General features: G+C 42.2%; 1 protein-coding gene across 5 annotated transcripts in view; it reads right to left on the bottom strand.

Annotated features, from left to right (window-relative positions):
* Positions 1-20,445, bottom strand: part of LOC115645873 (collagen alpha-6(VI) chain-like) — a 113,368-nt gene extending 92,923 nt beyond the window's left edge. For 2 of the 5 annotated variants that reach the window (XM_030551083.1, XM_030551084.1), the window contains exons 1-2: positions 12,778-12,909; positions 468-563 (exon numbers count right to left, since the gene is read on the bottom strand). In XM_030551083.1, coding sequence (XP_030406943.1) covers positions 468-563; positions 12,778-12,796 — 115 coding nt within the window. In that variant the 5' untranslated portion in view covers positions 12,797-12,909. Of the gene's footprint in view, positions 1-467; positions 564-4,896; positions 4,911-12,481; positions 12,749-12,777; positions 12,910-20,428 lie in introns of those variants that run through there. The other 3 variants (XM_030551086.1, XM_030551085.1, XM_030551087.1) reach the window with 3 other exon arrangements.
* Positions 20,446-21,251: the final 806 nt, after the last annotated feature.

Genomic DNA, 21,251 nt, shown 5'->3' with positions numbered 1-21,251 from the left:
CTCTTGCTGTGCCTAGGATTTATACCAAGGACCCAGTTCTGCAGAATTTACATGTAGAATCCCAGTGAGCCCAACAGAACCCATCTGAGTAGGGTTCAGGACTAGATCCTCCTTTTGCACATGCTGAGTAATTAAATCCCAGGTAGCCACCTGAAAATAACTAAATTACATGTGTGGGCTTCATTTATATGCTATCTCCATTTTCGCCTCTGAATTTGGCTTTAGTCTGTATAAATCTGTCAAGGTTTATGATAGCGCTGATCAACCTAATATGTAAATCTAATGTCCATCTCCATTATCCAAACACAGTTTCAGTCTATTATACAAAGTCTCATAAGGTATAGAGATCCTGACTCAAGAGTCTCAGGCTTCACCTCAATTTTTATTGGGAAAACTGGGGACTAACTATTTTATTTAAAAGAAAAAAAATCACACAATACAACAGAATACAAAAGATACTGAAATACCAGGTGTTTGAGTTATTGAAGTTTGACTCCCAATAAGGAAGAGGAACAAAGTCAGCAGCATCTTCATATTATGAATGAATGTTCCAAGCTTTAATTCTGGAAAAAATAAAATAAAAATCTCATATATCAAGTATCACAAGGACCCTGGAAGATGACTGCGTAATGCACTAGTATAAGGAAACTTACAGAGTTGGGAAAGATGTAGTTTAATCCCAATATGCTGTTATAAGAACCTAAAGCAATATAGACAAAGAAACAGGAAAATGGTAAAGGATACATTGTGGTGTTCTTTATCCATGTGTAACACGACACACACTCACTGCTGCGGCACCTCCAGCTGGTTACCTTGCGAATTAGCTCATCCCAGCGTCAGAGCACCTCCTGCTATTGCTTTTTGTCTTACCATTATCTCCTTCACTGTAATTCAGGCACTGCGTCTCCCCTGGCCCTTATTGCCCCTTCTCCTGGGTACTGCCCCTTAGCAGTGCCCACACACACGGGGTCCTCCCATCCCTGGGGAACCCCAATCCCCTAAACTCACCTCACCTCAATGACCCATTGCCAGTCTTCATCTAGTCCCTTCCCTCAGGGGAAAACTGCAGTGTGAAGTGGCCACTCATCATCAGCCAGGGGGTTGGACCTGTTGCCTTTTCCTTCCCTGGCTGCCTCCCCGCAGCCCTAATACCTTATCCGGCCCCAACAGTAAGGCCTCTGCCTGGGGGATTGCCAGGGTGGCACTCCTCCTACTGCCCTTCCCCAGCACTGCGCTGTCCAAGGTACCTTTTTTGCTATCCAGCCACCAGATCCATCTCTCTCCAAGGCTGCAGCTCTTTTATAGAGCTCAGGCTGGCCCCGATTGGCTGCCTCCCAGCCTTTTCCTGATTGGCTCCCAGCCCCAGCCCTTGCCAAGGGGTAGCATTTAACCCTTTCTGAACCAGAGCGCAGTGACCTCCCCACTACACCATGAAATCAGACATTAATTATTGTAATCTCACCTGTGTGTCACTGATGCCTCCAACCTTCCTGCTTCATAGCTATTTAAAATGTTTCCAAGGTGATTTTGATGACATCATTTCCCCTTTGTACCCCTCCACTGGATTCCCCTTCTCCACTGAATCAGTGGCACCTTACCTTTTAAATCTAGTTTCTTATTATGGCCTGACCTTCACCTTCGCTCTGCCAGTGACAACCTTGAGCATCCATTTATCTGCTTGTCACAGAAGCACCTTCCTGCTTTTTCCCATGCCACCCCATGTGCTGGGGAAGAACCTTCTGACAACATTCACAAGCCATCACCTTATTCTCACTGAGATTCCTCCTTGAAACCTATTTTTAAAAGATACAAGCTTACAAACCATTGCCAACTGGGACTGATTAGGTTGGCAGCCAGCTGTTACTGAGACCACACTGAGTTATGCAAATGTGCCTGGCTTAGGATTGCCAGGCATCTGGTTTTTGACTGAAACGCCCAGTTGAAAGGGGACTCTGGCAGCTCTGGTCAGCATAATAGTCCAGTGGGTGGCCCAGCAGGACTAAGGCAAGCTCCCTGCCTGCAATGGCTCCACACAGCTCCTGGAAGTGCCAGCGTGTCTCAGGGAAGCTCTGCATGCTGCCCCCACCTCAAGCGCCGACTCCGCAGCTCCCATTGTCCCTAGCTCTATTGTTAGTTTTCCCTTCTCTCTCTGCCCCTCCCATTTGTCAGTTTATTCGCCTGTACCGTACTTTCTAACTGCTACATTGCAATCTCTCTGAGGTAGGGACATTGCCTAGTACAATGGGGCCCTAACCCTTGATGAAGGTCATTAGGAAATACTGCAGTGTTCTTCAGTCAGTGGCCTGCCTGGGGCCAGATCTGGCCCAAGAGGGCCTTCCCGCTGGCCCACTGTGCATCAGCTGTTCCATCCTGCTCCCTGCTGGGAGCTCTACTATAAGGATGCCCCACTACCTGGCTGCAGCTCTGCCCTGGACAGCAGGCTCCCAGCAACTCCAGCTGCTGCCCAGTCCAGCTGCAGCATCTCATGCTGATCTGCACTCAGAGATGGCTCAGCACAGGCACACGGCAGCCAGGGCCGAGCAGGGGAACATGGGGGTCAGAGCTCCCAGGAGCACAGGGTAGACCCAGAGTCAGAGTCAGAGATGAGTCATGGGGCCAACCTTGCAGCAGAGCCCCCAGCTGGGAGCAGGAGCTGGGCACAGGCAAGAGGAGGCAGAGACAAGACAGGCTCTAGGGGGGCATCATATCCTGCTTCCCTGGATGTGTACTGCCTCTATCTTCCTCCCAGCTCCCCTCAGTCAAGGAGCACTAAGTAGGCTCCTGTCTCCTGCAACTACTCCCTATCTCTTCCCCCTCCCCCGCCAGGAACTGAAAATCCTAATTACCTGAATGAGCATGGGGGACAACCCGCTGATTCAGATCATCAGGATTTTTGGTTATTTGAGTATCAAACATTTCTACTTCACTTGTATACAGAACTTCGACTCCCACTGCAGTCTGTCATCATGGTCAGTGACTGAATGAAATTTCACTGTGAAACTACAGCTAAAAATATCACTTCCATTAATCCCAATGCCCAAAGGCATCAGTCATCCCCAGAGTCATTTGGATAAATGCACTTCACATGTATTTCATTTAGAATCTTTTTCATTTCCATTTAAACACACTGGAGCTAGGCTGTGTTGACACATTTCAATTTAAAGGGGTACACTTTCAACCAGGCGCTTAATCAGGTGCCTGTGCAACATAAAGCATAAGAACAGCCCCACTGGATCGGACCAAAGGTCCATCTAGCCCAGTATCCTGTCTTCCGACAGTGGCCAGTGTCAGGTGCCCCAGAGAGAATGAACAGAACAGGTAATCATCAAGTGATCCATCCCCTCCTGCTCATTCCCAGCTTCTGGCAAACAGAAACGAGGGACACCATCTCTGTCCATCCTGGCTAATAGCCATTGCTAGATCTATCCTCCATGAATTTATCTAGTTCTTTTTTGAACCCTGTTATGGTCTTGGCCTTCACAACATCCTCTGGCAAGGAGTTCCATCAGTTGACTGTGCATTGTGTGAAGAAATACTTTATTTTGTTTTCAACCTGCTGCCTATTAACTTTATTTGGTGAGCCCTAGTTCTTGTGTTATGAGAAGTAGTAAACAACACTTCCTTATCTACTTTCTCTACACCAGTCATGATTTTAGAGACGTCAATCATATCTCCCCTTAGCCGTCTCTGTTCCAAGCTGAAAAGTCCCAGTCTTATTAATCTCTCCTCATACAGAATCAGTAATTGCTGTGCTTTTACTAAAGAGCAAACCCTGAAGAGCCCTTTGGCCTTAGAGAGAACCTGTTGGCCTGCCAAGATTTGGACATTGCCTTATAATGTAATGGACTATTATTGCACATCAGGCTCTCTACAATGATGAAAGGCAGCTTAAAATGCTACCACTGTTCCTTCCAACTACATATTTCCCTGCATTTCAGGTTTAATATAAAGAAACTCCTAAGAGTTCATGTTTTATGTGCCCCTTGTGTATAGCTATTAAAACATAATATTTAAAACAAAATAAAAATCAGCTACACGAGAATAAGGATTTAGAGTGGTAGCTGTACAGTGAAATGGCTCTCTGCATGCCATTGTGACATGAGACCTAGATGTACTTTGCTGAGGGATGTTAGACCCTAGAGGCCTGAGAGCCTCTTATGATTGTTATAGATGCTCAATAGACCCTTCTGTTTTACGCTAGCTGAGAGTCACTGCAGTCTAGAGATCGGGGTTGCATTTATTCCCTCTGGATGTGGAATTGGGGATCCAGAGAGAGTGGACTGCCTGAGGAGGCCCATGGCGAGAGACAGGCATGCTGAAAGCTCAGAGAGGTGCGGTCCCAGGAGGCAGTGGAGCCTACAGCTTAACCCCCGAGAGACACAGTGGACTCCTGAAAAGGACTGTCACACTGAAGGAGTTCCTTCCAGGGACTGTTCAGAGCTGAGAGAGAGCATGAGTCCTGTGAGTCCATAACAACTTGTGCTGAGTTATTTGTCTATGGAAGTACTAACTTCTGTCATGATATTTACTTGTAGGTATGTTATTTGGCCACTAGATGTCTCTGAGCTATCCTGAAAGTGCCCAGCAAGGTGCAGTCTCTGGTCCCACAACAGATGGAAGCCAACTTGTTTTGTTTGTAGCTTATTCCTGTATTAATCAATGTCTACTTTGTAAGGGCTGTGGCTACACTTACTATGACAATCTCCACATATGTCCAAATCCTGGACTCACTGCACAGTTGGGAGTAAATAGACTACCCTCTAGAGGAAGCATATGGGAGATGGAATCCTCTGCACAGATCATAGACTGGTTATGAACCACTTTGCAGCAACTACCACAGACTAAAAGCTACATCACCTGTACACCAGTTGCAGTCACTCTCACAGGGAATATTACCTAGTGAATCTGCTTTGTTTTGGAACCACCATCCCTAGCAGAAAAGCTCTCTGCCTCATGATGCAGGGAGCTCCTGGGGTGCTGGGAAACGCAGTTGGTGCAGATTCCTTGCATGGACGATCTGCATCCCCCACCTCCTTTCCACAAGCACTGGAATCGAACATCAGTCTGCATCCTTCAAGGTCCTTCCAGTGGAGAAGAGCGGAGGGAGCGGGACAAGCTGCATAAGACTGGCCCTACTGATCTGTAAAGGGAAGTTGCATTATGGGTGTATGCACACTCAAACAACTCCACTCTGATCTGTACCTGCAACTGCAGCACACTTAACAGTCCTAACACAAATCCTTGTCCTTCCTGTCCATTGGAGAATGGGACCCAGCAGGCAGCCTCAAGATGAGGAGCAGGGCAGTACAAGCAGAAGGAGCCCTGCCAAATGGCCAACAGGCTGAGGCAGTGACAGAATGAACAGTTGCTCCTGTGGCCACACCTCTAAGCAAAACATCTGTAATGACCCTCAGAGAATATCCTGTGTTCAAGAAGCCTCTCTGACAGTTGTAGAGTTGGTTCAGCAAGCTCTGCATGTCCCCGTCCCTGTTACTTAAGTTCCCAGCATAGGGAGTGTATCAGGGCATTTTGTGGGTGGGTGGAGGTGTGTCAGAGGCAGTCCTATTGACAGCTATTTCCTAGCTGCCAGAAGACCCACATGGACCATGGTCAGCTGGGTTCAAGTTAAGCCAAAGCTAAGGGCTTCCCTAAACTGTATTGGGGGTCTAACTGGCTCTTTGAAGCCCCAGGGGAGAGGAATCATATTGCCTCCCTTCTTAATCCCATTGCAGGGCTCTGCATCAGTATCCTAGAGATGAATTCAGGCTTGGAATCTTTGGAATCTGTGTGACAAAGCCAATTTCTAAGAAGGTCAATCAAAACGACCCTATCCAGCATAGTTTAGATTCCACGCTTTGTTTTCTGACTTTATCTTTCTTTAAATAATCAGAACAGTCTCAAGTAACACCTGAAAAAAGTGTAGTCCAATTACACACTGTCAGTGGCTTGAAAACTACGTTTAGCTGTAGAAAAATATAGCGTAGAAAAATATAGCGAATGGAATACTAATCTTATGGAAAACAGACAGAATTTATTGCTTGACAGACAATATAAATTTTCACAGTACACGCAAATACTGTCCGATTGCATTTATAAGAAGAAAAAGCTTTAGAATAGGAGGCAAACTAGATATAACTTTTTTCAATCTTGCAATTTGTGAGACATTTTACAAATTCATGGTGAGTTTCATTGCATTAAAGTTAGGGCTGTCAATTAATCGCAGTTAACTCACGTGATTAATGCAAAAAAAATTAATCGTGATTAGAAAGATTAATCGCAGTTTTAACTGCACTGTTAAGCAATAGAATACCAATTGAAAGTTATTACATATTTTGGATATTTTTCTACATTTTCATATATATTGTATCTGTGTTGTAATTGAAATCAAAGTGTATATTTTTTATTATAAATATTTGCACTGTAAAAATGATAAACAAAAAAAAACAGTATTTTTCAATTCACTTCATACAAATACTATAGTGCTGGGGTGGCCAATCTGTGGCTTCGGAGCCACATGTGGATCTTCAGAAGTTACTATGCAGCTCCTTGTATAGCTACAGATTCCAGGGCTGGAGCTACAGGTGCCAACTTTCCAGTGTGCCAGGGGCTGCTCACTGCTCAACCCCTGGCTCTGCCACAGGCCCTGCCCCCACTCCACCCCTTTCCACCCCCTCCCCTGAGTCTGCTGTGCCCTCATTCTTCCCCCTCCCCCCCAGAGCCTCCAGCTGATCGGGAGGGAGGAGGAGGCACTGATTGGCAGGGCTGCCAGTGGGTGGGAGTCGCTGGGAACATGGGGGAGGGGATCTGATGGAGGGCTGCTGATGTACTACTGTGGCTCTTTGGCAATGTATATTGGTAAATTCTGGCTCCATCTCAAGCTCAGGTTGGCCACCCCAGCTGTAGTGCAATCTCTTTGCTGTGAAAGTGCAACTTACAAATGTAGATTTTTTTTGTAGCATAACTGCACTCAAAAAAGAAAACAAAGTTCACTCAATCCTACTTCTTGTTCAGCCAATCACTAAGACAAACAAGTTTGTTTACATTTACAGGAGATAATGCTGCCATCTTCTTATTTGCAATGTCACCAGAATGTGAACAGGAATTTGCATGGCACTTTTCTAGCTGGCACTGCAAGGTGTTTACATGTTAGATATGCCAAACATGCATAAAGCCCTTCCTGCTTTGGCCGCTATTCCAGAGGACATGCTTCCATGCTGATGACGCTCGTTTAAAAAAAAAAGTATTAATTAAAATTTGTGACTGAACTCCTTGGGGTATAATTGCTCTATTTTGCTTACATTCTGCCATATATTCCATGTTGTAGCGGTTTTGGATGATTACACAGCACATGTTGTCCGTTTTAAGAATGCTTTTGCTGCAGATTCGACAAAATGTGAAGAAAGTAACAATGTGAGATTTCTAAAGATAGCTACAGCACTCAACCCAAGGTTTAAGAATCTGAAGTGCCTTCCAAAATCTGAGAGCAATGAGGTAGCATGCTTTCAGAAGTCTTAAAAGAGCAACACTCTGATGCAGAAACTACAGAACCCAAACTACCAAAAAAGGAAATCAACCTTCTGCTGATGGCATCTGACTCAGATAATGAAAATGAACGTTCATTGGCCCACACTGCTTTGGATCGTTATCGAGCAGAACTCATCATCAGCATGGATGCATGTCCCCTGGAATGGTGATTGAAACATGAAGGGACATATGAATCGTTAATATATCTGGCACGTAAATATCTTGTGATGCTGGCAACAACAATACCATGAGAATCTGTTCGAAATTTCAGGTGATATTGTAAACAAGAATCAGGGAGCATTATCTCCTGCAAATGTAAACAAACTTGTTTGTCTGAGCAATTGGCTGAACAAGAAGTAGGACTGAGTAAACTTGCAGGCTCTAAAATTTTACAATGTTTTATTTTTGAATGCAGTTTTTTTTACATAATTCAACATTTGTAAGTTCAACTTTCATGATAAAGAGATTGCACTACAGGACTTGTATTAGGTGAATTGAAAAATACTATTTATTTTGGGGTTTTTTACAGTGCAAATACTTGTAATAAAAAATAAATACAAAGTGATCGGTATACACTTTGTATTCTGTGTTGTAACTGAAATCAATATATTTGGAAATATAGAAGACATCCAAAAATATTTAAAGAAATAGTATTCTATTATTGTTTAACAGTGAGATTAATAGCATGATTAATCATGATTAATTTTTAATCACTTGAGAGCCCTAATTAAATTCTATTTACCTGACCTTGCTCCTGATCATGATTAAAAAAATTAATTGCAATTAATCACACTGTTAATAATAAAATACTATTTCTTTAAATATTTTTGATCAGTTTACTCTACAGCAAGATGTTATGCATAGTTTCAAAATGTAGGCAAAATAGGTCCATGATCCAGATTTTTTTTATATCTATGATATTTTGAAACTATGCATAACATCTTGCTGTAGAGTAAACTAATCATGAATTTCAAAGTGTGATGCTATGACAGATGTGAAGGCTTATTTACTTAAAATTTTGTTGCCAAACATTACTCAGATTTCTTTGAAAATGGAAGTGACTAGCCAAAGCCTGTTTCATATTTTTTTTTTTTACAGGAAAACTCCAAGAAAAACAAAATCTATGAAATGTTTCCCCCAACTCCATGCGCTGTCTTTTCCTGTTAAAAAATATTGTACCGAATTCAGGAATATAGCATAATAGATGCATATGTTCCCGTCACTTCTGCATTGTGGTTCTGGAACAGTTATAATTTAACATTGTTGCAGTATAAAAATAGTACTGCAGATGCTTCATAAACCAGTTAATGGAGCTCCTAAAAAAAAAGGAGTGTGTGACCAGCTTAAGAAGGGCACATTCCACATGGCACTATTATGGATTCTGATGCTGAAAATATTTTAATTTAAGGTCACATCAAGCAAGAGATATTCTACCCCATAACGGGAGTAGCCAATATGCTGCAGCAATCTTGTTTAGAGAGTGCTAAACTCTGCTCCTCACAACATAACTCTGCTGGTTGTTGATGGTTTCCACAAGGAGAAGCAGGAGAAATTAAGTAAAATTGACAGATAAATGGGAGAGCCAACTGACAGACTGATAAAGCCGTAAGGACAAGGGTTTAACTTGTATCTGTCACCTCAGGAAATGTACACTCGAAGAGCCAAAGTGTACACTCCCCAGAAATGCTCATGTGAAGGCAGAGAGGGGGCCAATACATTTCAACTTCAACTCAGGGGGTTACTTTTGAATTGTCCCCTCACCTGGAGGGATCAGTAGAGCCATCAGGAAGGGAAGGGTGCTGCCTCTCAACCCCATAGAGTCTCCTGAACTACAGGGAAGAGTAAGCTTCCTGTCCCACAGTGGGGTGGCTTCTTGGTGCTGCTTCTCTGGCAGCCCTCTACCCCTTGGCAACGTTCCTTCTGCAGGAACCAGGCTGCCATTGGCCAGGCATCTCTACTACAAACAAAACAAACATGCCAACTAAGCAACAGACCCCTCACCACAGGGTTTCAAGCAGGAAGTGGAAGTAAATGTTGTTTCAAGTAACTGTTACTATAATCATAGATACTTACTGGGAAAAGCAGCTGCACGGGAGGAGAGCAGAACTGCTCCTCCCAGGAATGTGCAAACAATGCAGTCTCACATAGTACACCCTTCTGGGAGTCTGCCTTTGGTGACCTAGGTTTTGGGGGCAGACGTAATGGTAGGCTTTTTCAACAGGAAGACAATGGAAGGGTAAGGTAGAAAAAGTTTCCAGGAAGGAGAGTTGGAGCAGTAAAAGCCTCTGGGTGGAGGAGGCAAGGAAGGTGATGGAAGGAAATTGCCCCCTGGGAAACTCCTGCATTTTCTCTAGAACTATGCAATGCCTCCACTAATATGGGTCCCTCCTTCTCCTGAATGGGACCTCCGTCCCCGTGAGACCCTGCAGAGCCCATTCTTTGCAATGCACCCAAGAAGGAGCTTTTGGCATGTAGTGGGAAGGGGGGGATTATGCAGTGGAGGAAAGGGGGCTGATCATTAATTTCTAATACTACATTTTATACTGAATGATGATGGCAATGTAATGTTATAGCAAACATTTAATACTATTTCAAAATGCTTGAACAATACTATTGAGGATTCTGCTTTTTACCACTCAGCTACAATCACCAGTAAATTATTCTCCTGGCCCGGCTCACCAATGTGCCTGTTTTTCCTTCTGGTCTCTACACACATCTCACTCTGGGAGAGCAAGTCAGGCACATTATCACTTTTCCCTTCCATGCCCAGATCCAGACAGAGGCATGAAGGAGATTGTGTTCCCCTGAGTGGTTATGCAGTCCTGGACAAAGTCTAGCTCTTTTGTAAACATGGCAATTTTAGGATCACCTAGAGCAGTGGTTTTCAACCCCTGGGAATACACAGAGGTCTTCCAAGAGGTACATCAACTCATCTAGATATTTGCCTAGTTTTACAACAGGCTACATAAACACTAGCAAAGTCAGTATAAACTAAAATTTCAGTAATAGTGTGCATGGACACCTTTGTATTTTTATGTCTGATTCTGTAAGCAAGTAGTTTTAAAGTGAGGTGAAATGTGGAGTATGAAAAACAAATCAGACTCCTGAAAGGGGTATAGTAATCTGGAAAGGTTGAGAACCACTGACCTATCAAGACCTGAAAAGTGAAATACACTTGTCACTTTTTAGTACCAAGTCTTATTGCAGTTTTGAGGAGCCTAGTAATCCCTGCCTTTAAAGTCATCAGTCTGAAATATCCATTTACTAGAGGAGGTTAAAAAATCCTTCCTTTAGATGCATATATTTCTAGTGCAGTAGTGGGCAATCTGTTGCCCATATGCAGCCCGTCAGGGTAATCTACTGTTGGGCTGCAAGACAGTTTATTTACATCGACCGTCCCCAGGCACGGCTGCCTGCAGTTCCCACTGGCCGGGAATGGTGAACTGTGGCCAATGGGAGCTGCAGGCGATCATGCCTGTGGATGGTCAATGTAAACAAACTGTCTTGTGGCCCACCAGCAGATTACCCTGATGGGTCACATGGAGCCCGCAGGTTGCCCACCACTGTTCTAGTGGAATAATTTCTCATATATAAATTACCACCATGCCTCAATATCTTCAAGAGAGAGCATAAATAGAAAAAATGTGTGATTATAAATAAGACAAACCTAGAGAATTCTTCATAATCTGTATGTTAAGTTGATTTGTAAAAGTAAAATATTAAAAAAATAATAAATGCTGGAGTTTTGTGTAATATCTAGGTCAGAATAAGAATGAAATTATCTTGGGGATATTAGATTTTCAAAGGATGGAACACCTTCATTTGTAAACAAGCATCTTTTAATATAAAAAAGTACAATGTGTATATGTATGGATATATATACATGATACATTAACACAAGCAGAAACTTTCATTGTAGTTAAGATTGCAGCAGGACACATCAGACTCACCCAAAATTTTAAAATCATTGAAATAAGATATGAAGGGAAAAGCCTCTGGCATTCATTGCCACTTTCTTATACCCTTCAACATCATCAATAACTTTCACTTCCATCTCTAGCAGATACTGAAAAGCCACATTTTAGCAAATTTGTGCTCTGCCGCAAAATCTTAGTTTCAACTTCATACACTTTTATATCAAGAAACTGGCACATCTGACTTTCATGCAATCCGTATACATGTAACACCATTCCACCTTACCATCACAGAGGTTGATTTTTATGTTAAGAGTGTGAGTGAGTACATATGGCTTATAAGTATCTGATGGAGAAAGAAGTGGATGTCTTATGAAGTGTTAATAATAATGCCTATTTCTTATATAGCTCTTCTTATCTATAAAGCTCAAAGCACATCACCATCTTGAATGTATTTATCCCCACAAAACTCCTATGAGGAAGTGTTATCATTCCAATTTTACAGATGGGGATGTCAGACACAGAGGGGCTAAGTGACTTGCCCAAGGTCACACAGGAGGTCCACCACAGAGAATGGAATTGAAGCAGGGTCTCCTATATCCTAAGCTAGTGCCCTACCCACTGGACCATCCTATCCCTTTACTATAGCTGTAGACAAAAAAAAGTAAAACATTTATCTGGCACTAGGGTTGTGCAAATGTATCAGTAATTTAAGAGTCTAAAACATTATAGGAAGGTTGTAACTATCTTAAAAACAAGCACTGAATACTCAAGAAATTCAGAGTTCAAAAGTTAACTTAAATATGTATACACACATTGGCTATATATGATGATATAAATAAGGGGAGAGAGAAAAAGATTATACTGATAGATTTATATACAAATCAAAGTTCAAGAGATTTTAGAGAAAAATTTGTATATTACCAAAACTTCAGAGTGAAAATTTCAGACTAACAGTATATTTAAATGCAAAACCTGCCACAGAGTGAAATGTAATTTTGTACCTTTCCTTGGTAATACAGAAGACAGCTTGTGATACTTACCACATAAAGGGAAGATGTTTATCAGCTCAAAACTTTAGACCCTCTAAAGTGGCTCAGGAAAGACTGAACCCCTTTTTAAAGCAACTCTATCAGTAGTTTGCCAAAAAAAAGCCCTCCCATTATGACAATTAAAATATGTATCTTTCAAAGGCTTCCAAACCACTAGAAATAATCTCTCCCGCTCTCCTCACACAGTGAAGAAGGTTGGTCTTCAGTACCGAGTTCACTGCCAGCAGCAGCAGCAGCTGGGAGGGTGAAGCTCAGGGCATCATCACTCTCCTGGGTTTCTTACTAACCTGATTTCACTTTGAGCATCAGTTATTCCTGTAAATTCTACAGCTGAGGGCTGGGTAGCAGCCTTGGGCAAGGTTTTTTTTCCTCAGCAGCTTTTAGAAAGGTGCTGATATTTTCTTAATTTATTTGTATTAATCCCCTCCCTTGCTTCTTATCACAAGTTCTTTTTACTGCCAGGATAATGAGGTGACCCTCATCCCCCTTGAGGGAGTAATGCTGCAAGGATGCAGAAACACAAGCTTAATGATGTACCAAGTGAATTTTCTGCCCCAGCTGACTCACATGTTTTTTGGACTGCTCACAAAGGGATAATTAGCTGGAAAGCACTTTCCGGCTTTCTTCCAGCTTCTATTTGTAACTTATACAAACAACAGTATATCCTGCTGGTCCACAGAAATTTGTCAGAAACTGATAGCCATGATCTATTGTGTATTCTAGCAATAATAATTCTAAAGAGAAAGTTTCCCACATATAGAGTGAGGAAATGGACATTTAAAAAGTGGGTAGATAGATAGATAATGCAGTACATGTTACAGTTGCATGTCATACATTGCATTTTTAAATTGAGTGCTGTTGAAAGGTATGGAATTGGCAGCCCTGAAAGACTGAAGTCATTTATTCACAAAACAGGTTCACTTAAGGGCAGCAGCAGTGTAAGCTACACTGCCCTACTACAACATACTTCTGGTGCCCCAAACCTAAGTTAGAATTTAGGAGGAGGAGGAGGAGATCTGTGATAAAGAGTATGACACGCTAATTAACAACAGTGGATAAGCTTAACAAAAGCCAAAACTAAATGTTTATTTGAAAGTGAGTCTGCCCTAAGCTGATAAGTAGGCTTGGAAAGAGGAGATTTTTTTAATCAGTAACTGTTCAACATTGATTTTATCATACGCGCACAAACACAAACCCACAAAAAATATTTCCACTAATAATAATCAAAATGCACAGATAGGCTAAGTAAGAAAAATGCTGCTTGAGAACTTCTTAGAGATTGATTTAAAGTTATTTACTTTGTATATTTTGACATATGGTGTTGAAAATTGCATTTTAAAGGTTACAAAGCTTTAATTTTTTCAACATGTACTGTCATTAAATAATTGTCGGACCCCTCTCACTCTGATCCTCCGCCCTAATTTTCTGTGAAAATTTAAATCATTACACTTGAAAAAAATGCTTAAAAACCATATACAGTAAAAGCTCTGTTAACTGGCACTTTATCAACCAGAAAGCTCTGGATTGGTGAGTACCTGTATACTATTTTATACTTGATTCATTTTATTGTATTCTAATTCTTTGAAAATTGGTATTCCATCGGTAACAATAACTCTTAGTTAACCAGAATTTTTGACTAATGGCACCCCCTATCCCCCCAACATGCCAGATTACAAAGTTTTTAATGTATTTGTGCAACTGTGAATATTTAAATAAAATAAAAAAATACTTAAACAAACACCGATATCAGTCAGAATTATGAAAAAAAATGAAAATAAAATCCTGCTAAGCCTACTACTAAGTCAGTCTGTCATGGGATTGTAGGACTTTCGGGATATTTTTCTTTTGATTATTTTATATTTTTAAATAATAAATCGCGCTGCCATAACTTGAAATTGTCACTTTGCAGGGGCATGATGCTGGTGAAGAGGTAACCAGCACTTGGATGGAAGGGGACTGAGCTAGAACTCATAGAAACCCCATTTCTTCCTCTGAAAAAAAATTTCAAGCAAACCTTTTTAAAAAATATTTTGTGAGAAAGTTTCAAAAAGGTTCAGATCAAAATTTTTGTTTTGTTTAGATTCAAATTGAATTTTTTGTTTTGATTCATGGCAGAAATTTTGTTTTGATTTAATTTTTTATATGGAAATTTTAAATGTTAACCCAACCTCCCCCCGCCCCCACTTTTCCAGCCCTCCTCCTTTTTTGCCACTGAATGCAATCAAATGAATGAATGTTATCTACAGGTTTGTTTTATTTTATTAATGTTTTCCCTTCTCTCTTTTTTTTTTCCTTTTTCCTTTTCCCACTAAAACTTAAGGACATTTGGAGATGTTACAGAGGGGCAGATTAACAGTGTTTTATTGTTCCTTTTATCACTCTTAACTTTTTCAAAGCTGGGATAAATTTTGAAAAATTATGGAGTCGAGGGGGGAGTGGGGAATACACATGCTGGAAATTATTCATTCTCTTGCATTTAGTGGCAAAAATGAAAAGGGGACAAAGAAGGGAAAACACAAATAATAACCAACATGTTTGAATACAACAAAAAATTCAATTCAAAATTACATGGAAAGTGTCCTTTTGTTTAGAAACTTCCCATACAGTCATTTAAATTACATTTTCCCCACAATTTTTTTTTGCATTAGGAAATTCTTTTGGTCCTTCAGTGTTCACTGAGGTTGGTGTGGGAAGGGTTCTCATTGCTAATCTCCCAACAGTATTGTTTGCTACTTTGAGGTAAATCCAGTGCATCTCTCTCCAGGGCTGCTTGGAGGCCTCAGGGAGCAGTGCAGCCTGGAGCAGCCCTGTGTCAACCACTCTTGGAAGCTGCCTCAGAGCGCAGGTTGTTCCCTGATATCACCTCTGAGCTCCTCCTAGAGTTTTTCCCTGTCATGCAAGAAAGGGAGGGTTAGGGATGCAAGCAAACCTCTCAACCTGCCAATATGTGGCATAAGCCATCAAAATACATGACAAATGATCAATGTGTGAAACACCTGAGCTTTTTTGCCCATTGTGCAGCAAGTGATGGATTATAATGGCTTTTAGCCATCAAACCTGATTTTAGGGATCTTTTCTCGTTAGCTGAATTAAATTGCAAAACTGGCTTATTTGGACTCAAACAGTGAAAAAACATCCTTCCCAAACAGGTTTTATACTTAAGAACCATTGTAATCCAACAGTTATGGCACAATTCACTACCAAAGAGCCCCTTTGGTCTATCCACGTCCTTCTCACAAACAGTATCCTTTGCCCCCCTCACCTCCTCTCCCCAGTCCTATTTTCCCCTTTATTCCCCTTACTGACCGTTGTTGCCTCCTGTTTTCCCCAACTCCCTTACTTTTGCTCTCCATCCCCGACCCCCAAAAGAGCCAGGAAACTACCTGCAAATCCTTCAGGGAGCAGCAGCAACAGTAAAGGCAGTGGTAGTTCAGATCCTCTTCAGGCTTCCTCGCTCCCCCTCTCAGCCTGTGGGCTTGTATCAGGCAGTGACAGTGGTTGTGGAGGGCAGCTCCACAGAGTGTTCCCAGCTCTGCGGTCCTCTTGTCCCCAGCTACAGGCTGGCAGCAGATAGTGGCTCGCAGTGGCTCCTCTCAAACGCCCAAGGAGAAGAGGTGCTGCTAGTACGTGCCTCTGTCCTCTTCATGGTGATTTCACCACACACACATATCAAAGGACACGTGCTGTTTGGTTGTGTCTTCTCTTGTTCTCTCATTAGCTTTTGCTAACTGTTGTACCAGCCCCAGAAGACCCCTAGCCTGAGTGTAGCAGCACAACCATGAGCCTTAAATACCCCACGGCAAAAACTACAATGAAATATGGTACAGTTTGGGAGGCCAGTCTCCCTCCTTAACTAGACGGGATAGCCACTCACCTTTCACCCAGTCTCCTGTCCACCACCTATATCCTACACCTACTAATTCCTTCTCTTTCCCCTCTCAATCTCCTACTCATCATATTCTCCTTCTCTGTCATGCCACTTTCTCCTGCCCCCCCAGGCTCCTCCTGTCCCCACATACCTCTGCACCTCTTAGTCTGACCCCATGCTCTGCTGAGTCCCCCTCAATCTGCCTCCCCACTGCCTTGAACTCACTTTCAATCTGCTGCCTGCTCTCTACACTCCTCTGCACCCCCTCAGTCTCCACATATTCCAGACATATTCCTGCGTCTCCTTAGCCTTACTTTTGTTCCCTCAGACTCCTCAGTTTCCTGTACAGTTTCTTAACACTCACCTATGGCCACCACCACCACAATCTCATTTCCAGCTCCTTCATGTTCTCTTGCCCCCTGCCTGGTCCCCATATGGTGACTAAGGAGTCACCCTGACTTCCCTTAGGGAACCTGGCTTCAGTCCCCTGAAAAACAATCAGATATGGTGGCCCTCTATAATGGGCGCAGCATCGCTTTGATGTGTAAAGGTTGTAGGGAAACAGCAGCCACCATGCTGTGGGAAGTCAGTCCCACTGATAGCAACTGGAGTTGGCGGCCATTTTGGGTTAGGACAAAATGTCACTGGTCTGAAGGCAGAAATCCACTGTTACTAACTTGAGTGATGTTATTAGTATTGCCAACCCCAAAATTTCAAAAAGTTAGGCGTTAGACTCCAAAATAGCATTAGCTCGGCCTGGAGGAATATAGACCCATGTTAGGCCTGAGTGAACAATGGTTTTAAATTGAGTTTGGATATTAGCATGAGCAACAGGCCCAAAGTATGTGAGCAAAAAGAAAAAAGAAATCATGAGAAAGGAGGGTTATTTGTGTTAAATGTATAGTGACACTTTGGAATAGCAGCATTATCTTATTGAAGGTTTGAGCTGAAGTAATACAAACAAAACATGGTTAATTGGGCACCATGTGCAGTAAATAATTGGTTATATGTTTGTTTGTTTAATTTATTATAGAGAAATACTTAGCCTAGTAGTTAGGGGAAAATATGGCAAAGTGAGATAAGGAAAAAAATGAGCCTTGAAGAGAGCAGAGTGCAGCCCTAAAGTGATTCAGCTGGCTTTAAATAAGGTCCAATAACCAGCAGCAACATCACGTGTTTGTTATAGTGTGTAAAATGGAAGGTATCCTAGCCATCCTTTGTCAGGCCTTTTCTTACCTGCTCTAGAGTCATGCCATGATGGAAAGGCACCTCCTGATCCTGTTGTAAGTACGTTGGCTAATACTTATAACTGTATTGTTGCATGGATATAGAATGTAAGGGTGTAAATACTTCAGCTGATATTTTGGATGTGGCCTTTGACTAACAAAGGAATGCTTGTGTGGAATCTGAGTCATGGTAAACCTTAATAAAATTATTAGGAAAATTATTTCCAACGAGGCTAGAGTTGCCAATTTTGGCTGGATGTATTCCTGGAGGTTTCATCACATGATTAATCTTTAATTCTGGGAGACTCCAGGACAGTCATGGGGGGCTGAAAACTCTAAACAAGGCCCAAAATCATGACTTTTAAAAATTAGGTTGTGGTGTTTGGTCTGTCTTTTAATTTGTGAATCACTGTGTGAGACAGTTAGTGATCCCAGCTCTCTCAAACATAGTGCATAAGGTGATTTTGGCCTCTGATACGGAGCTTTAGCTGCTGCCTGATGGTGTGGAGCTTCTAGTTTCTTCCCCCAAAACCAACGTTCTCATTGATTTTTCTTCTCTGTTCCCTGCCCCACATCTGTCCATCCCTCAACTAATTATACACCCCACAACCCCTACATCAACTTTAGGCCTCCAACTCCACATCTGCCCCTTGCCCCACCCAGTATACCTCTGGTCCCTCTGGTGGTTCATCGTGTCCCTCTCCAAGGCAGGAGGGGTGGTGCAGCTGCTGCAGGGTCCCCTTCTCTGCTTCCCAATCCTGGGGGGAGGGTAGGAACCTCCAGCAGTTCCCTCCTTCTCCCAGGCCACCCAATGAGAATATCATCAGCTGCTCCCTCTTCTGCTTCCTTCCCAAAAAATCTCCTATCTACTCTCCAGGGTAGGGAAGACAAATCTACCCAGCCTCTTGTGCTAGCCCTGATTGGGGGAGGGCAGCCAATCAGAGAGGGTTTTGCCCCTGAGCCAGCTGGAAACTCCATGAGAGCTGCTCCTTCTCCTGTCATATTGAGACTGGCTCCAGCAACAGCCAAAAATCATATTACTCATGGTGAAATCACAAGAGTTGGCAATGCTGTATTAATGTGTGTGTCACAATATTTATTGTTTTACTGAAAGTCCCAGCTGCCTTAATCAAGTAATCAAATGATTGCATGAGAATCTCCTTAAAAAAACAAAGCTGAGTTTCTAGCCCTCATGGCTGTGGAGAAAAGTTCACTCCCACTGTTCCAGTATTGGAAAGCCAACACAATTAAAAAAAGAACCTCACGATGTTTGGAGTTTGACTCATGACTTTTGACCTATGAAGGCAGGCAATTCTGTAAATCAGAAATTCATCAGAATCATTAGCTAACCCAAATATTGAGAGATTCTCAAAACATAGCTAGACTTGGGAGGTGGGCAGGCTGTATGAGGATCTCAGTACTGCTATAGGAGCCTAATCCACAGCCTGCTGAAGTCAATGGGACTCTTTCCATTGATCCAAAGCCCACAGAAACCAGACCCTGTACAAGGAGCATTGTGCATTCTGAGACAGCTCCACCACCTTCTCCCCATCTACTTCCTGTATCCCCACCAGCCAGCAACTCTCCCATAACCGCCAGCACTTCCCTGCCTCCCTTTTTCTCCTCTCCAAGCAGCAGTGACATGAAGAGTATGGATGACTAAAGGCAGCCTTGCAAAATCCTCACTAAAGTTTTCTGGATCAAACAGGCTGAGCTAGTCATTTTTATTTTGGGTTGGCAAACTTTGGTGACAATTTAGCAAAGCTGATATGATCTCTCTTTATGTTTGGGAGGTAAATGGTAGAGGGCACTGGAGCCACTTCAGAATGGAGGTGGTTCTTCTTGCATAGCCGCTTTGAGACGCTCTTACAGCCCTACCTTCCCTTCTTCATGGAGGGATGAAGCTATCAAAGGCACTAGCTTCCAAAGTTCAGACAAACAGCACCTAAGAAAATATTTCAATAAAAGTCTATTTAGGATTCCAAAGTAAATCAACCACCTGAGTGGAGCTGTGTAATTTTCAAAATTGATGCTCTCCGATGCCATTAATACAACAGAATCCGAAATCTCACTTAGCAACAGGTTTTACATATGCTTTACAGCTTTACTTTCCAGGGCCAAATTCTGTCCTCATTTACACCCATGCAACTGCACTGATTGGAATGGGAATGCATGAGTTTAAGGGTGACCACCATTGGTCCAATAGCTCAGACCACCCACAATTACTTGAACTAGAGAAAATATCTCAATGTTTATATTAATGCTAAGAATTGCACAACTCAACACAAACGCTCAATTTGATTTATAAATAAGGCTAAACAGACTTGAGGGTTTTTTGGATAACATTTTGTTCGTCTACCTTGTTTGTGCATGTTTTATGTACTTTCACGTTTTCTCAGTTTTTATGCAAATTAAGCCAAACCACCAAATTTCAAACCAATGTGAACTACACAGATAAAACAGAGGACAAAATTTAACTTTCATTCTGCAAAATTACCTCTTTCACACTTTAGATAACTAAAGTGGATTGTGGGTAAAGCTAAGGACTTCACAAATCTCATCACTTCTGCTCCAAGTGCAAGACCCTTATCTTTGTCCATGAATTCTCTAACAAACACATAGCAACATGTATGTTAAAACAAACAAATCAAACCCTACCAAAACAAGACACTCCCTGCACACACTTCTTCCCCCTAGGAGAGAATGAGAAAACAAACAACATGGCACAGATGTTAGTCAAGTTGTGCTGTACACTACTGGAAGGCACTTAGATACTATAGCGATGAGCACAACAGAAGAACGGATATAAAATAGCCTTTGAAGCCTCAAGAGCTATGGACTTACAGTGACAAGTGACCCATGGCACCGGTAGTTCTGCTTTTTGTGACCTGATACTGAGTTTTCTTTTCCTGATATGAAAGTGCCCTCTGACACATTTGCTCATTTATATGCAGCAGCTTCTGCTAGGGCAGCCAGTGAAGTATCAACTTCAGGAATAGGAACTGGGGGATGAGGGGAAGAGCAGAACTTCCCATAAGCTATGATGTTGAAGGAAACAGTATTCCCTGACTCCCCTGCACAGGCAGAAGTTCTCAATTTAACACTTAGAGTACAATCACTTCCAGGCTTTTAAGTTTCTGACCACAGCAGCTGTTCTATCTCAACAGCAAAATATTTGTTAGTGAGTTTATTTTGTAGAACAACCCTGCCTACTTTGTTGTTCATCTGAGACTGGGAAAACATCTCCTTTTGGCTAACAGCATTAAAACTGCTAAAAGTTCATTGGCACTGGGAGCAACAATTTAATCTCTATATTAGCACTGAGTTCTTTGTTGTTATCTCTACTGAAATATTTTCTCCAGGCCCCAAATGACCCCATTATACTAGGCACAGTACACACCGAGTTTGAGACAAGATGTAACTGCAAGTATGACGATCAAAAGCAAGAGAGGAAGGACAAGGGTAACTATCACAGATATTTAAGCGAGCTGTTGTACAACAAGTATTTTGTTAGTTTTTTATTCTTAATTTATTTTAATTAAATAAAATCCTATATCCCCAACTGGGGCACAAACCATCATTCGCTGGCTGATTTTTTGTAGGCATCATAGCAGGGATATGTCGTGAGAAGAATTTGAAGGAGGGGAAAGTAGTAGCAGTAGGAATT

The sequence above is a fragment of the Gopherus evgoodei genome, chromosome 2, assembly GCF_007399415.2.
Source record: "Gopherus evgoodei ecotype Sinaloan lineage chromosome 2, rGopEvg1_v1.p, whole genome shotgun sequence".
Taxonomy (NCBI): domain Eukaryota; kingdom Metazoa; phylum Chordata; order Testudines; family Testudinidae; genus Gopherus; species Gopherus evgoodei.
Note: the sequence above shows the minus strand (reverse complement) of the source record. Positions and strands in the feature narration are given on the sequence as shown.